This window comes from Salvelinus namaycush, chromosome 3 (genome assembly GCF_016432855.1).
Source record: "Salvelinus namaycush isolate Seneca chromosome 3, SaNama_1.0, whole genome shotgun sequence".
In the NCBI taxonomy this organism is placed as follows: Eukaryota; Metazoa; Chordata; class Actinopteri; order Salmoniformes; family Salmonidae; genus Salvelinus; species Salvelinus namaycush.
Genome location: NC_052309.1, coordinates 12726939 through 12740569, shown reverse-complemented (window position 1 = coordinate 12740569; position 13631 = coordinate 12726939). Strand labels below are relative to the sequence as shown.

General features: G+C 44.1%; 1 protein-coding gene across 1 annotated transcript in view; it reads right to left on the bottom strand.

The window, feature by feature from the left end:
- Nucleotides 1-464: 464 nt before the first annotated feature.
- The window catches only part of LOC120044798 (CAP-Gly domain-containing linker protein 1-like), a 28206-nt gene continuing 15039 nt past the window's right edge, over nucleotides 465-13631 (bottom strand). The window contains exons 11-16 of the mRNA XM_038989471.1: nucleotides 6910-7016; nucleotides 5059-5115; nucleotides 1688-1748; nucleotides 1296-1514; nucleotides 1017-1120; nucleotides 465-901 (exon numbers count right to left, since the gene is read on the bottom strand). Coding sequence (XP_038845399.1) covers nucleotides 667-901; nucleotides 1017-1120; nucleotides 1296-1514; nucleotides 1688-1748; nucleotides 5059-5115; nucleotides 6910-7016 — 783 coding nt within the window. The 3' untranslated portion in view covers nucleotides 465-666. The remainder of the gene's footprint in view (nucleotides 902-1016; nucleotides 1121-1295; nucleotides 1515-1687; nucleotides 1749-5058; nucleotides 5116-6909; nucleotides 7017-13631) is intronic.

Below are 13631 nucleotides of genomic sequence, written 5' to 3'. Positions count from 1 at the left end.
GGAGAGTTAGAAAAAGGGAGGAGAGGGAGAGTTAGAGAGAGAGGGAGGAGAGTTAGAGAGAGCTAGGAGAGTTGGAGAGAGGGAGGAGAGTTAGAGAGGGAGGAGAGTTAGAGAGAGGGAGGAGAGTTAGAGAGAGAGGGAGGAGAGTTAGAGAGAGAGGGAGGAGAGTTAGAGAGAGCTAGGAGAGTTGGCATGAGAGAGAGGAGAGTTAGAGAAAGGGAGGAGAGTTAGAGAGAGAGAGGGAGAGTTAGAGAAAGGGAGGAGAGTTAGAGAAAGGGAGGAGAGTTAGAGAGAGCTAGGAGAGTTGGCATGAGAGGGAGGAGAGTTAGAGAAAGGGAGGAGAGTTAGAGAGAGAGAGGGAGAGTTAGAGAAAGGGAGGAGAGTTAGAGGGAGAGAGAGAGAGCTAGGAGAGTTGGAGAGAAGGAGGAGAGTTAGAGAGAGATGAGAGTTAGAGAGAGGGAGGAGAGGAGAGTTAGAGAGAGGAAGTATTAGAAATAGTAGGAGAGTCTTTTGTAGCGGGTGATTTGGGGTTATCCGAGTGGACTATGACAGTGAGGGACATATATAAATACTATGTTATTAAAAACCCAGAGAAAGGAGTCTGGTGTGTGTTTGGCGGTCTGTGAAGGGTCTTAAAGCTAGGCCTGGCATGGTTGGGGTGAGAGTCTAGAAGGTCTGGTCTTCCTGGCAGGACTCTGTAGAGTGACCGAAGGCCTCACAGATGTCGCAATACGGCCGCTGGTCGGCAGGTTTGCACTTGAAGGAAGAGTGGGGGACTGAGTCGGGGCTCTGGGCCTGGGTTGGACAGTCCTCAGTGTCATGCAGGTCAAAACAGTCACAGATATCACAGAACAGACGAGGAGGAGCCTTCTTGTCCTTCTTAGATCCACCCTCCTCCAAACTAGAGAGAGAGAGAGAGAGATGCTAAATAGTGCATTTTGAGGGGTCTGTCAACAACTGTAACTAAGGACTAAATTTGGAGTTAGGGTTCAGAGGTTATTGGTTATAAGACTGACCCATCAGTGCCATTGAACTCCGCCAGAGCCATCTTCTTCAGCTTGACCTTCAACTCCTCATTCTTCCTCTGCAGGTCCACGATCACACTGTTCAGGAAGTTAATCTGAAGGAGGGAAATAGATGGATGGAGAGAAGAGAGATCACAGTCAAGTTAATATAAGAAAGAGCGAGGTGGAATGAGAGACAATGGTGGAAGCGCAGATATCTTTCTATGCAAATGACATACTGCATTAGTGACAAGCAGATGGTGAAATTGTTTTACTAATTGCCAATCATACTTGTCCCTCTGCAAACTCCTTCTCTTCTCTCAACTGGTCCAGAGCTGTGTCACCTGAGGAAGGCACTCCACTGTCCCCTCCCTCGGAAGCCTGCCGTCCCAATAGCCTCTGCACCAGGCTGGTGATGCGTTCCTGTAGCTGGGCCTTGTCTCTCTCCAGCGTCTCCACGGCAGACTGCAGCGTCTTGGCCATGGCGTTCTCACCTCGCAGCACCGCGATCTACAGGGAGAGGGAGACAGAGGTTTCAGCTAATATACAGATACAGGAAAAAAAGCATCGGAACCAATGCCAGTTCTTCATTTCTTCATCAAAAGACCCAGTCTGCCAGAGTTGTGTATATACACTATACCTCATCCCTCAGAGTCTGCCAGAGTTGTGTATATACACTATACCTCATCCCTCAGAGTCTCCAGCTCCTTGTCCTCATCTGTCTCCTGGATGGACAGAGTTTCCCTGAGGAGGAACAGAGGCAGAGAACCGCTTAATACAGAACTCACCCAGCAACACTGGGCCTGTCAGGAACAATGCAGTAATGTGTGTGTGGATAAGGTCGTTAATAGTTGCCATTATGCACAAATTCTTTGCAAGGTGTTCGCCTAGGCTACGCAGCAGAACATTGTAGCGAATTCGGGGGGCAGACTGACAGGGACTCAACCCTAGTTCCCGTTGTGCAGTGACAGTGCCAATAAAGTTTTTTGTTTGTGCTCATAATGCACCATGGCCGTTAGAAGAGTGTATGCCTATAGTCTGAAATTGCCAGGGGGAAACTTGGTGTGTGTGTGTGTGCACACGCATACATGTCTCTATGGGTAGAGTGTCTGATGAAGGTCTCTGACTGTAACGTCACACAATGTTTTTAACTTTTGATTTAACATGAATAATATATTTTTATAATGGAGAGTTTCACACCTCAATTTATTGTGTAAAAAAACTTCACACAATAGTTTGTAGTGATACTCAAAGTGAGACAAGCTTCACCAAAACATACTGAGAGTAGTTAACTCATTTTCACTACACTGGGGAGCCCTGACAACACTAATCCAGATGTTGAAATCATCAGACTTGACAACCAGCAGCAGCAGCAGCAGGGGGAGGAGTCAGATTACAGTGGATTAACCTGTCTGTGGATGGCATTACCCTGCTGGGTCTCATCCAATATAACCTCTATCACAACAGATGTAGCTTTGATGTCTCTCCCTAAACAAAGCCTGTACAATAGATACACGTCTAGATATATACTATTGTAGATCCTATCTTTATCCATTCCTGTCTGGATTAGCGATCATACACTGTTTACCAGGGGGCAGGGCTACCGACGTTAAGGCTAATCTGAAGATGGTGCTGACTAAGGCTAAAACTGGCAAGTTTAGAGAGTATAGGAATATTGTTATCCACGTCGGCACCAACGGTGTTAGGATGAAACAGTCAGAGGTCACCAAGCGCAACATAGCTTCAGCGTGTAAATCAGCTAGAAAGATGTGTCGGCATCGAGTAATTGTCTCTGGCCCCCTCCCAGTTAGGGGGAGTGACGAGCTCTACAGCAGAGTCTCACAACTCAATCGCTGGTTGAAAACTGTTTTCTGCCCCTCCCAAAAGATAGAATTTGTAGATAATTGGCCCTCTTTCTGGGACTCACCCACAAACAAGACCAAGCCTGGCCTGCTGAGAAGTGACGGACTCCATCCTAGCTGGTTGGGTGCTCTCATCTTATCTATGAACATAGACAGGGCTCTAACTCCTCTTGCTCCACAAGTAGAGGGTGCAGACCAGGCAGCAGGCTGTTAGCCACCCTGCCAGCTTAGTGGAGTCTGCCACTAGCATAGTCAGTGTAGTCAGCTCAACTATCCCCATTGAGACTATGCCTGTGCCTCGATCTAGGTTGGGCAAAACTAAACATGGCAGTGTTCGCCTTAGCAATCTCACTGGAATAAAGAGCTCCAGTCACTGAGTCACCGACGTGATCTTCCTGTCCGGGTTGGCGCGCCCCTCGGGTTCATGCCGTGGGGAAGATCTTTGTGGGCTATACTCGGCCTTGTCTCAGGGTAGTAGGTTGGTGGTTGAAGATATCCCTCTAGTGGTGTGGGGGCTGTGCTTTGGCAAAGTGGGTGGGGTTATATCATGACTGTTTGGCCCTGTCCGGGGGTATCGTCGAACGGGGCCACAGTGTCTCCTGACCTCTCCTGTCTCAGCCTCCAGTATTTATGCTGCAATAGTTTGTGTCGGGGGGCTAGGGTCAGTCTATTATATCTGGACTATTTCTCCTGTCTTATCCGGTGTCCTGTGTAATTTTAAGTATGCTCCCTCTAATTCTCTCTCTCTTTCTCTCCCACTCTCTCTCTTTCTCTCTTTCTCTCTCTCTTCTCCCAGAGGACCTGAGCCCTAGGACCATGCCTCAGGACTACCTGGCCTGATGACTCCTTTCTGTCCCCAGTCCACCTGGTCATGCTGCTGCTCCAGTTTCAACTGTTCTGCCTGCGGCTATGGAACCCTGACATGTTTACTGGACGTGCTACCTTGTCCCGGACCTGCTGTTTTGGACTCTCTCTCTACCGCACCTGCTGTCTCTAACTCTGAATGATAAGCTATGAAAAGCCAACTGACATTTACTCCTGAGGTGCTGACCTGTTGCACCCTCTACAACCACTGTGATTATTATTATCTGACCCTGCTGGTCATCTATGAACATTTGAACATCTTGGCCATGTTCTGTTATAATCTCCACCTGGCACAGCCAGAAGAGGACTGGCCACCCCTCAGAGCCTGGTTCCTTTCTAGGTTTCTTCCTAGGTTCTGGCCTTTCTATGGAGTTTTTCCTAGCCACCGTGCTTCTATATCTGCATTGCTTGCTGTTTGGGGTTTTAGGCTGGGTTTCTGTACAGCACTTTGTGACATCGGCTGATGTAAAAAGGGCTTTATAAATCAATTTGATTGATTGATTGATTAGGTAGTGCTGCTGAATCACAGATCATAACTGACTGTCTGGGTGTGAAATATTCACCTGATGAGGTAGTTATCCCCTGATGTGTCCTGACTGATTAGTTCTGCTCTACATAACATTCCTCTCATCATTTCCCTATGGCTTAAATAACCTTTTTGACGCCATCCTCCTCTCTTCACTCCTCCCTCTTCTCCTCTCTTCTCCCTTCCTCTTCTCCTCTCTTCTCCCTTCCCCTGCCCTACTTTTTCCTCCCATTCCATCTCCCTTCCTCCCCAACCTTTTCTCCCCCTCTCCCATCTCTTCTCTTCTCCTTTCCCATCCTTTCTCCTCCTATTCCTTCTCCTCCCCAACCTTTTCTCCCCCCTCCCTTCTCCTCTCCTCCCTTCCCTTCTCTTCTTCTGTCATTAGAAGTGTTCGTGATGGGATATACAAAGACATTACTTTACTGTAGTGGTATTAGGTGCAGTGCAGGCTTTTTGTCTTCTGAGTCCATTCTGAGCCCCAGATGAAATGTACTGACTGTCATCACACTAAAACCACATCTGTCTCTGTCCACTGCTCTCACTGTCTGTTTTACTGTGTTTTAATAATTTTTAGAGGACCTGATCACATCAACTAAATCAACTGTGTTTTTTTATAAACCTTCATTTATACTAGGACCCTGATGATAATTATGATCCACTATGCACAGCTGCTGGAAAGGAAAGCTGTAGATGTCTACGCTATAAGTGCAGCTACTTCCATAGTTAGAAATACTGAAAATGTTTACACTCAACCCGGTCTTCCTAAGGCAGCAGAGAATACATGGTGCAATACATGTCTTACCTGTCTTTCATGTCTGGCTGGTTCTGAGACTTCAGACTGGCCAGCTTCAGTACCTCACTGAGAGAGAGAGCGGGAGAGAAAGAGAGAAAGGGGGAGAGAGAGGGTGAGTTGCCTACCAGGGACAGTCAACATGCATTATATCTAGAGGTACTTTCTAATAAAGGACAATCAACATCAATAATAACACATTTATACAGAAATAACAATCCATTTACAGCACAAGTGATCTCTGCTTGGCTGTTCGGCTGATATGGGTGTACAGGTTGTCATGGCTATGTAGTGATGAGTGTAGAGGTCATGTCTAACTCTCAGTATGTGTGAACCCCCCGTTTGAGTCGGATGCAGCTGTTCTCCCAGACGAGATGTCTCTGGCAGCACAAAGCTGCGCTTTATCGCTCTCACACACACCCACAAACACGCACGCACGCACGCACGCACGCACGCACGCACGCACGCACGCACACACACACACACACACACACACACACACGCTTGCAGGCCTGTGCACTTGGGCTCCTGAGTGGAGCAGCGGTCTAAGGCACTGCATCTCAGTGCAATAGGTGTCACTACAGTCCCTGGTTTGAATCCAGGCTGAATCACATCTGGCCGTGATTGGGAGTCCCATAGGGCGGCGCACAATTGACCCAGCGTCGTCCAGGTTTGGCCGGTGTAGGCCGTCATTGTAAATAAGAATTAGTTCTTAACTGACTTGCCTAGTTAAATAAAGGTTCAATAAATACACATTTTTAAAATGCACACGTCATGGAGGTCATGAGATGCGATGCATGGTGCGGCCATGTTGGAGGCAGGAGGTTCTAGGAGAAGATGTGATTATATAACACCTCTCCCTCCACTTTATGGGTGGAGCTAGAGAGGGATGAGTCTGTCTCTTTATAGGATGAAGGGAGAGAGGGATGAGTGAAGGAGAAGAAAGATGTATGGCCACTAATAGATAAATCAGGACAAAGTGAATAATAAAGGACCTGATGACACACACACACACACACACAAAACGTTCAACATGCACTTCAACATGCCCACACACAGACGTGTGCACTCATGCACACACACAGACGTATAAATAGAACTCTACGTCATGCATGACGCTCACCATAACAAAGAGAGATTTCATATGGTCTATCTCTCTCTGTGGCAGCCTCCCTACATACCTGTACCTTTCAGTAGCATACTGCTGTCTAGTAAGGCACATAGGGAACTATGCCATCATAACTTGTTACTGGTTTTCAGGTTCTAATACCAGAAGACTACGTTCTACACAGCATGCTTACACACTGGTATTACAGACTGACTATACAAGTGAATTGTACTTAAAGCTCTCTCAATCTCTCTCATGATCTCCCACTCCATCTCTCAATCGTTTTAGTTCTCCCTCAATCTACCTCTCAATCTCTCACTGTGTGTCTCGGCCACATAATCAGTATGAGTAAGCAGCATGAGTCAGATTTATATATGAGTCTATGACTCTATTTGAGTAAGACTTTGATATGAGCCTCTCTCACGTTTCCCTGCACGGGCTTCTGAAGTGCTGGTCTAACCCACACACTGAAACACCTCAAAGCCACATAGCTTACACTCCTCTCCTGTGTATTTTGGGCCCAAAGAAGCTGGCATGTTGGGTTTAGTCGCTGTTTCCAGGGCAGTCTGTAGTCATCTGAAGAACCATCATTTCCATGCATAGAATTCTGATATGCCGGTACTCCTGGTTCTAGTTCTACTAATTTTTACTAGCACAACATTCCAATACTCTAGTTTCAGCCGTTTACACACACATTCCATCAACAATGCTGTGCAAGCAACAAGCAAGCGTAAGAAACCTTCGTCCATACTCACATTTCCTTGCACAGAGTTCCGATGTGCTGGCTTTCTGAGCTGCCTCGCACCTGCGAGAGACTGAGTTCTTCCTGGAATTTGGAATTGTGCTGTTTCAGTGCCTCGAGCTGGAAGATGATCCACGGATGGATGGAAAGATGAAAGGAAGGAAAGAGACAGACAAAAGAGAGATTTAAACACGCAGTAAACAGTAAACAGAAAAAGCTGTATCTTCTTCACGCCTCTCTAACAGTTTTAGTCACGGACATTAACATGAAGCCACAGTGCTGCGTTACGCTGCTCAACTGGAACAGCCGCTTCCTCGGTATACAAAGATAAACATTACTCATTATATGAGCTGTCTGCCAAAAATACGTACAGAGACATACTGTGAGTGTGTGAGGGATGGAGTCACTTCTAGCATCAATATTGATGGAGGAGATGATTCCTCCATCGTCAATTAAACCACCATTAGGGAGGAGATGGTTCCTCCATCGTCAGTTAAACCACCATTAGGGAGGAGATGGTTCCTCCATCGTCAGTTAAACCACCATTAGGGAGGAGATGATTCCTCCATCGTCAGTTAAACCACCATTAGGGAGGAGATGGTTCTTCCATCGTCAGTTAAACCACCATTAGGGAGGAGATGGTTCCTCCATCGTCAGTTAAACCACCATTAGGGAGCAGATGGTTCCTCCATCGGCAGTTAAACCACCACTAAGGAGGAGATGGTTCCTCCATCGTCAGTTAAACCAGCATTAGGGACAAGATGGTTCCTCCATCGTCAGTTAAACCACCATTAGGGAGGAGATGGTTCCTCCATCGTCATTTAAACCACCATTACAGACAAGATGGTTCCTCCATTGTCAGTTAAACCACCATTCGGGACAAAATGGTTCCTCAATCATCAGTTAAACCACCATTAGGGAGGAGATGATTCCTCCATCGTCAGTTAAACCACCATTAGGGAGGAAATGGTTTCTCCATCGTCAGTTAAACCACCATTAGGGAGCAGATGGTTCCTCCATCGTCAGTTAAACCACTATTAGGGAGGAGATGGTTCCTCCATCGTCAGTTAAACCACCATTAGGGAGGAGATGGTTCCTCCATCGTCAGTTAAACCACTATTAGGGAGGAGATGGTTCCTCCATCGTCAGTTAAACCACCATTAGGGAGGAGATGGTTGCTCTGAGGCAAAACCAGCAGAGACCACGCAGAGATAATGATAATGACTAAAAGATCATGTTTGTTCCTAAAGGGACAGCAGCACAGGGGCACTAATCAAACCATTAGCGTTCAAATCATGAGTCAAATCAGCCACGGGCTGATGTTTTCTTTAGGATGGTCGGGTTGCCAGAACATAATTAGAAATAATTTGTACACTGCAGATTGACCGCAAGAAGTCCAAACCAATATAGTATTTGACAAAAACAGAATCTTTTCAAACCTTGATTACATTGGGATAGATCACATATGGGGATATTTGGGAACAGATTTCTTATTTAAAATACCTTTAAATAGATTTCCTGTTGATTTTACAGTATTTTATGTCCAACAGCGATTACATTTTTTATTTTAATGAAACGTTGGGGTTGCCAAAGAAAATCCCCCACGGGCCGCCTACACACACACATCCAACAAGATACAAACAACCAGACAACAAACTCACCCTCAGTCCCAAAGGCAAAAACAACAATCTCTCTTCCTAAAAATACAATAATCTAAATCAGTAACCTCAAGTACTTTCATATTCAAATCATCCTCACTCATCTTCACTCAATTACCATTCAAGAACAAATCGCCCCCAAATAGCACACAACTGCAGCAGATTGAAACACAGGGTCGAACTAAAAAATAATCAGCTAAAACATCACCAATCCATTTGAACGACGACACACAGATGTAAGAAATCTGATGCGAGGAACCGAACAGCTGTGTTTACCTGGTAGTGAGAGGAGTAGACGCTGCTTGGATAGCCCTGGTGCATAGCAGCCACATCCATGCCTGAACAGCTCTACCGTACAGTGTGGTCCTCTGTCAGAGCTCTCTCTCTCCCCCAGTACTGGTCTGTCTGTCTGTCCCAGTGGCAGGACCGTCCCTCTAAATGTCAATACTGTACTATCCCAGTGTTCTCTCCCAGTGACACACACAATAAAGCAGCCTCCCTATCAATAAACCATCAGCTCCCACCCCCTACCGTGCCCGCCAGAGAGAGAGAGGTAAGAGAAAGAATGTGAATGTGTGTGTGTGTTGCCTGAGCACACGCTCGCTAGCTGGCTGGCTCACACACACGCAACAGAGAGGAGCAGCGCCTTCATTATGTAAGTCCCAACAGGCTCCTCTTCCCACCCTCACGCACGCACACACTCACTGTCTTTCTGGCACACACAATATCACTCACTCACACTCACAGAAATGCATAATCCCTCACTCACTCACTTAGTCACGCAATGCACACAGACACACACACATTCTCACAGACACTTACAATCTCTGCTGGACTCGATTGGTCCCACCTTCACACTTCGTTCACAGTCGGTCAGAAGACCCTTCAATTAATCAGCCTCCCACATCCCAACCAGTTGACTGACTGAAAGACCAACAGTTGTGATCCAGGATAGATAGGTAGATCTATGGATCGCTACATATCTGGCACTATTACAGCTCTATATTATATCTATACAGTGCATTTGTTAAGTATTCAGACCCCTTTACTTTTTCCACATTTTGTTACGTTATAGTCTTATTCTAAAATGGATTAAATAAAAATGTTTCCTCATCAATGTACATACAATATCCCATAATGACGAAGCGAAAACAGATTTTTCGAAATTATTGCAAATGTATTCAAAATAAAAACAGAAAGTATTCAGACCCTTTGCTATGAGACTCAAAATTGAGCTTAGGTGCATCCTTTTTTTATTGATGTATTTTAAATGTGATATAATTTTTTATATATATTATACAGTCGAAGTCGGAAGTTTACATACACTTAGGTTGGAGTCATTAAAACTTGTTTGTCAACCAATCCACAAATTTCTTATTAACAAACTATAGTTTTGGCAAGTCGGTTAGGACATCTACTTTGTGCATGACACAAGTAATATTTCCAACAATTGTTTACAGACAGATTATTTCACTTATAATTCACTGTATCACAATTCCAGTGGGTCAGAAATGTACATACACTAAGTTGTCTGTGCCTTTAAACAGCTTGGGAAATTCCAGAAAATGATGTCATGGCTTTAGAAGCTTCTGATAGGCTAATTGACATCAATTGAGTTAATTGGAGGTGTACCTGCGGATGTATTTCAAGGCCTACCTTCAAACTCAGTGCCTCTTTGCTTGACAGCATGGGAAAATCAAAATAAATCAGCCAAGACCTCAGAAAAACAATTGTAGACCTCCACAAGTCTGGTTCATCCTTAAGAGCAATTTCCAAACATCTGAAGGTACCACGTTCATCTGTACAAACAATAGTACGCAAGGATAAACACCATGGAACCACACATCCATCATACCGCTCAGGAAGGAGACGCATTCTGTCTCCTAGAGATGAATGTACTTTGGTGCGAAAAGTGCAAATCAATCCCAGAACAACAGCAAAGGACCTTGTGAAGATGCTGGAGGAAACAGGTATAAAAGTATCTATATCCACAGTAAAACGAGTCCTTTATCAACATAACCTGAAAGGCCACTCAGTAAGGAAGAAGCCACTGCTCCAAAACCGCCATAAAAAAGCCAGACTACGGTTTGCAACTGCACATGAGTACAAAGATCGTACTTTTTGGAGAAATGTCCTCTGGTCTGATGAAACAAAAATAGAACTGTTTGGCCATAATGACCATTGTTATGTTTGGAGGAAAAAGGGGGAGGCTTGCAAGCCGAAGAACACCATCCCAACCGTGAAGCATGGGGGTGGCAGCATTATGTTGTGGGGGTGCTTTGCTGCAGGAGGGACTGGTGCACTTCACAAAACAGATGGCATCATGAGGAAGGACAATTATGTGGATATATTGAAGCAACATCTCAAGACATCAGTCAGGAAGTTAAAGCTTGGTCGCAAATGGGTCTTCCAAATGGACAATGACCCCAAGCATACTTCCAAAGTTGTGGCAAAATGGCTTAAGGACAACAAAGTCAAGGTATTGGGAGTGGCCATCACAAAGCCCTGACAGGGAGTTTTTACTAAGATTAAATGTCAGGAATTGTGAAAAATTGAGTTTAAATGTATTTGACTAAGGTGTATGTTCCGACTTCAACTGTATATACATTTGCTAGGGATGCACGATATATCAGTAAGCATATCGGAATTGGACAATATTAGCTAAAAATGCCATCATCGGCATTGGCTCTATGTATAGTTTAACGGCGATGTGCAAAACCGATGTCAAAGCTGACGTGCATACCTGTATAACGTACACTACCATTCAAATGTTTGGGGTCACTTAGAAATGTCCTTGTTTTTTAAAGAAAAGCACCTTTTTTGTCCGTTAAAATAACATCAAATTGATCAGAAATACAGTGTAGACATTGTTAATGTTGTAAATGACTATTGTAGCTGGAAACGGCTGATTTTTTATGGAATATCTATGTACATAGGCATACAGAGGCCCATTATCAGCAACCATCACTCCTGTGTTCTAATGGCACATTGTGATAGCTAATCCAAGTTTAGCATTTTAAAAGGCTAATTGATCATTAGAAAACTCTTTTGCAATTATGTTAGCACAGCTGAAAACTGTTGTCCTGATTAAAGACGCAATATAACTGAAAAAAATGTGTTAGAATAAGAGTGAGCGCGAGTTTGAGAGAGTGAAAGACAGAGAACGAGAAAGAGTGTGTGTGTGTGTGTGAGGCTAAGCACCCTTCACTAAAATAAAACCACTGCTCTCCAACAGCCTCTCTATTTAAAGGGATTTTTCTAATCTCATCAGCACCACATCGGATCCCTCTTCAAGATGAACCTCTTTAACGACTCTTTCAGACTCCTTTCAGTTTTCCTATTCCTTATATTCAAAAGACTCAGGCATTTTCAAAACGTCTGTGTTATATTTTGCGGCTAAGCCAGTCATGTATTTCGCAGCTGAGCTAAATAGCTGCACCATTGAGAGCATCCTAACTGGTTGCATCACCCCTTGGTATGGCAACTGCTTGGCATCCGACCGCAAGACGCTACATATGGTTGTCACGGTTGTCGTAAGTATGGGACCAAGGCGCAGCGGATGTTGAGTTCCACATATTTATTTCAAAAGTGAAACTTAAAGCAAAAACAATAAATCAATAAACGGACAATGAACGTGACTACGTGGTGCACAGGCACAAAACAATATCCCACAAACACAGGTGGGAAAAATAGCTACTTAAATATGATCCCCAATTAGAGACAACGATTACCAGCTGCCTCTAATTGGGAATCATGCAAAACACCAACATAGAAAATATAAACTAGAACACAACATAGAAATAATAAACTAGAATACCCCCTAATCACGCCCTGACCTACTACACCATAGAGAATGACTACCTCCTTCATCTCTGTACCCCATACATATAATTATCTGTAAGGTCCCTCAGTCGAGCAGTGAATTTCAAACACAGAAAAAAACACAAAGACCAGGGACGTTTTCAAATGCCTACTACTGGTAGATGGGTAAAAAAACAAAAAAAAACAGACATTGAATATCCCTTTGAGCATGGTGAAATTATTGATTACACTTTGGATGGTGTATCAATACACCCAGTCACTACAAAGACACAGGCGACGTTCCTAACTCAGAGAAAACTGAGGATGGATCAACATTATAGTTACTCCACAATACTAACCTAACTGACAGAGTGAAAAGAAGGAAGCCTGTACAGAATAGAAAAATGTGGCAAAGCAATTCACTTTTTGACCTGAATACAGTGTTTTATGTTTGCGGCAAATCCAATACAACACATTACTGAGTACCACTCTCCATATTTTCAAGTGTAATGGTGGCTGGATCATGTAATGGGTATGCTTGTAATCGTGAAGGACTGGGGAGTTTTTCAGGATATAAAAATGTTTACTGAATGGAGCTAAGCACAGGCAAAATCCTAGAGGAAAACCTTGTTCAGTCTGCCTTCCAACAGACACTGGGAGAGGAATTCACTTTTCAGCAGGACAATAACCTACAACATAAGGCCAAATCTACACTGGAGTTGCTTACCAAGAACACAGTGAATGTTCCTGAGTGGCCGAGTTACAGTTTTGACTTAAATCTAATTTAAAATCTATGGCAAGACCTGAAAATGGTTGACTAGCATTGATCAACAACCAATCTGGCAGAGCTTGAAGAATTTTGAAAAGAATAATGGGCAAATGTTGCACAGGTATGGAAAGCTCTTAGAGACTTACCCAGAAAGACTCACAGCTGTAATCACTGCCAAAGGTGCTTCTACAAAGTATTGACTCAGGGGTGTGATGAGAGATTTCTGTATTTCATTTTCAGTAATTTTGCAAACATTTCCAAAAACATGTGTTCACTTTGTCATTTATGGGATATTGTGTGTAGATGGGTGAGAACAAAAATCTATTTGATACATTTTGAATTCAGGCTGTAACACAACAAAATGTGGAAGTTCGCCAAGTACAGGTGTGCCAACCTTGTAGCGTCATACCGAAGAAGACTCGAGGCTGTAATCGCTGCCAAAGGTGCTTCAACAAAGTACTGAGTAAAGGGTCTGAATACTTATGTAAATGTGATATTTATTTTTTG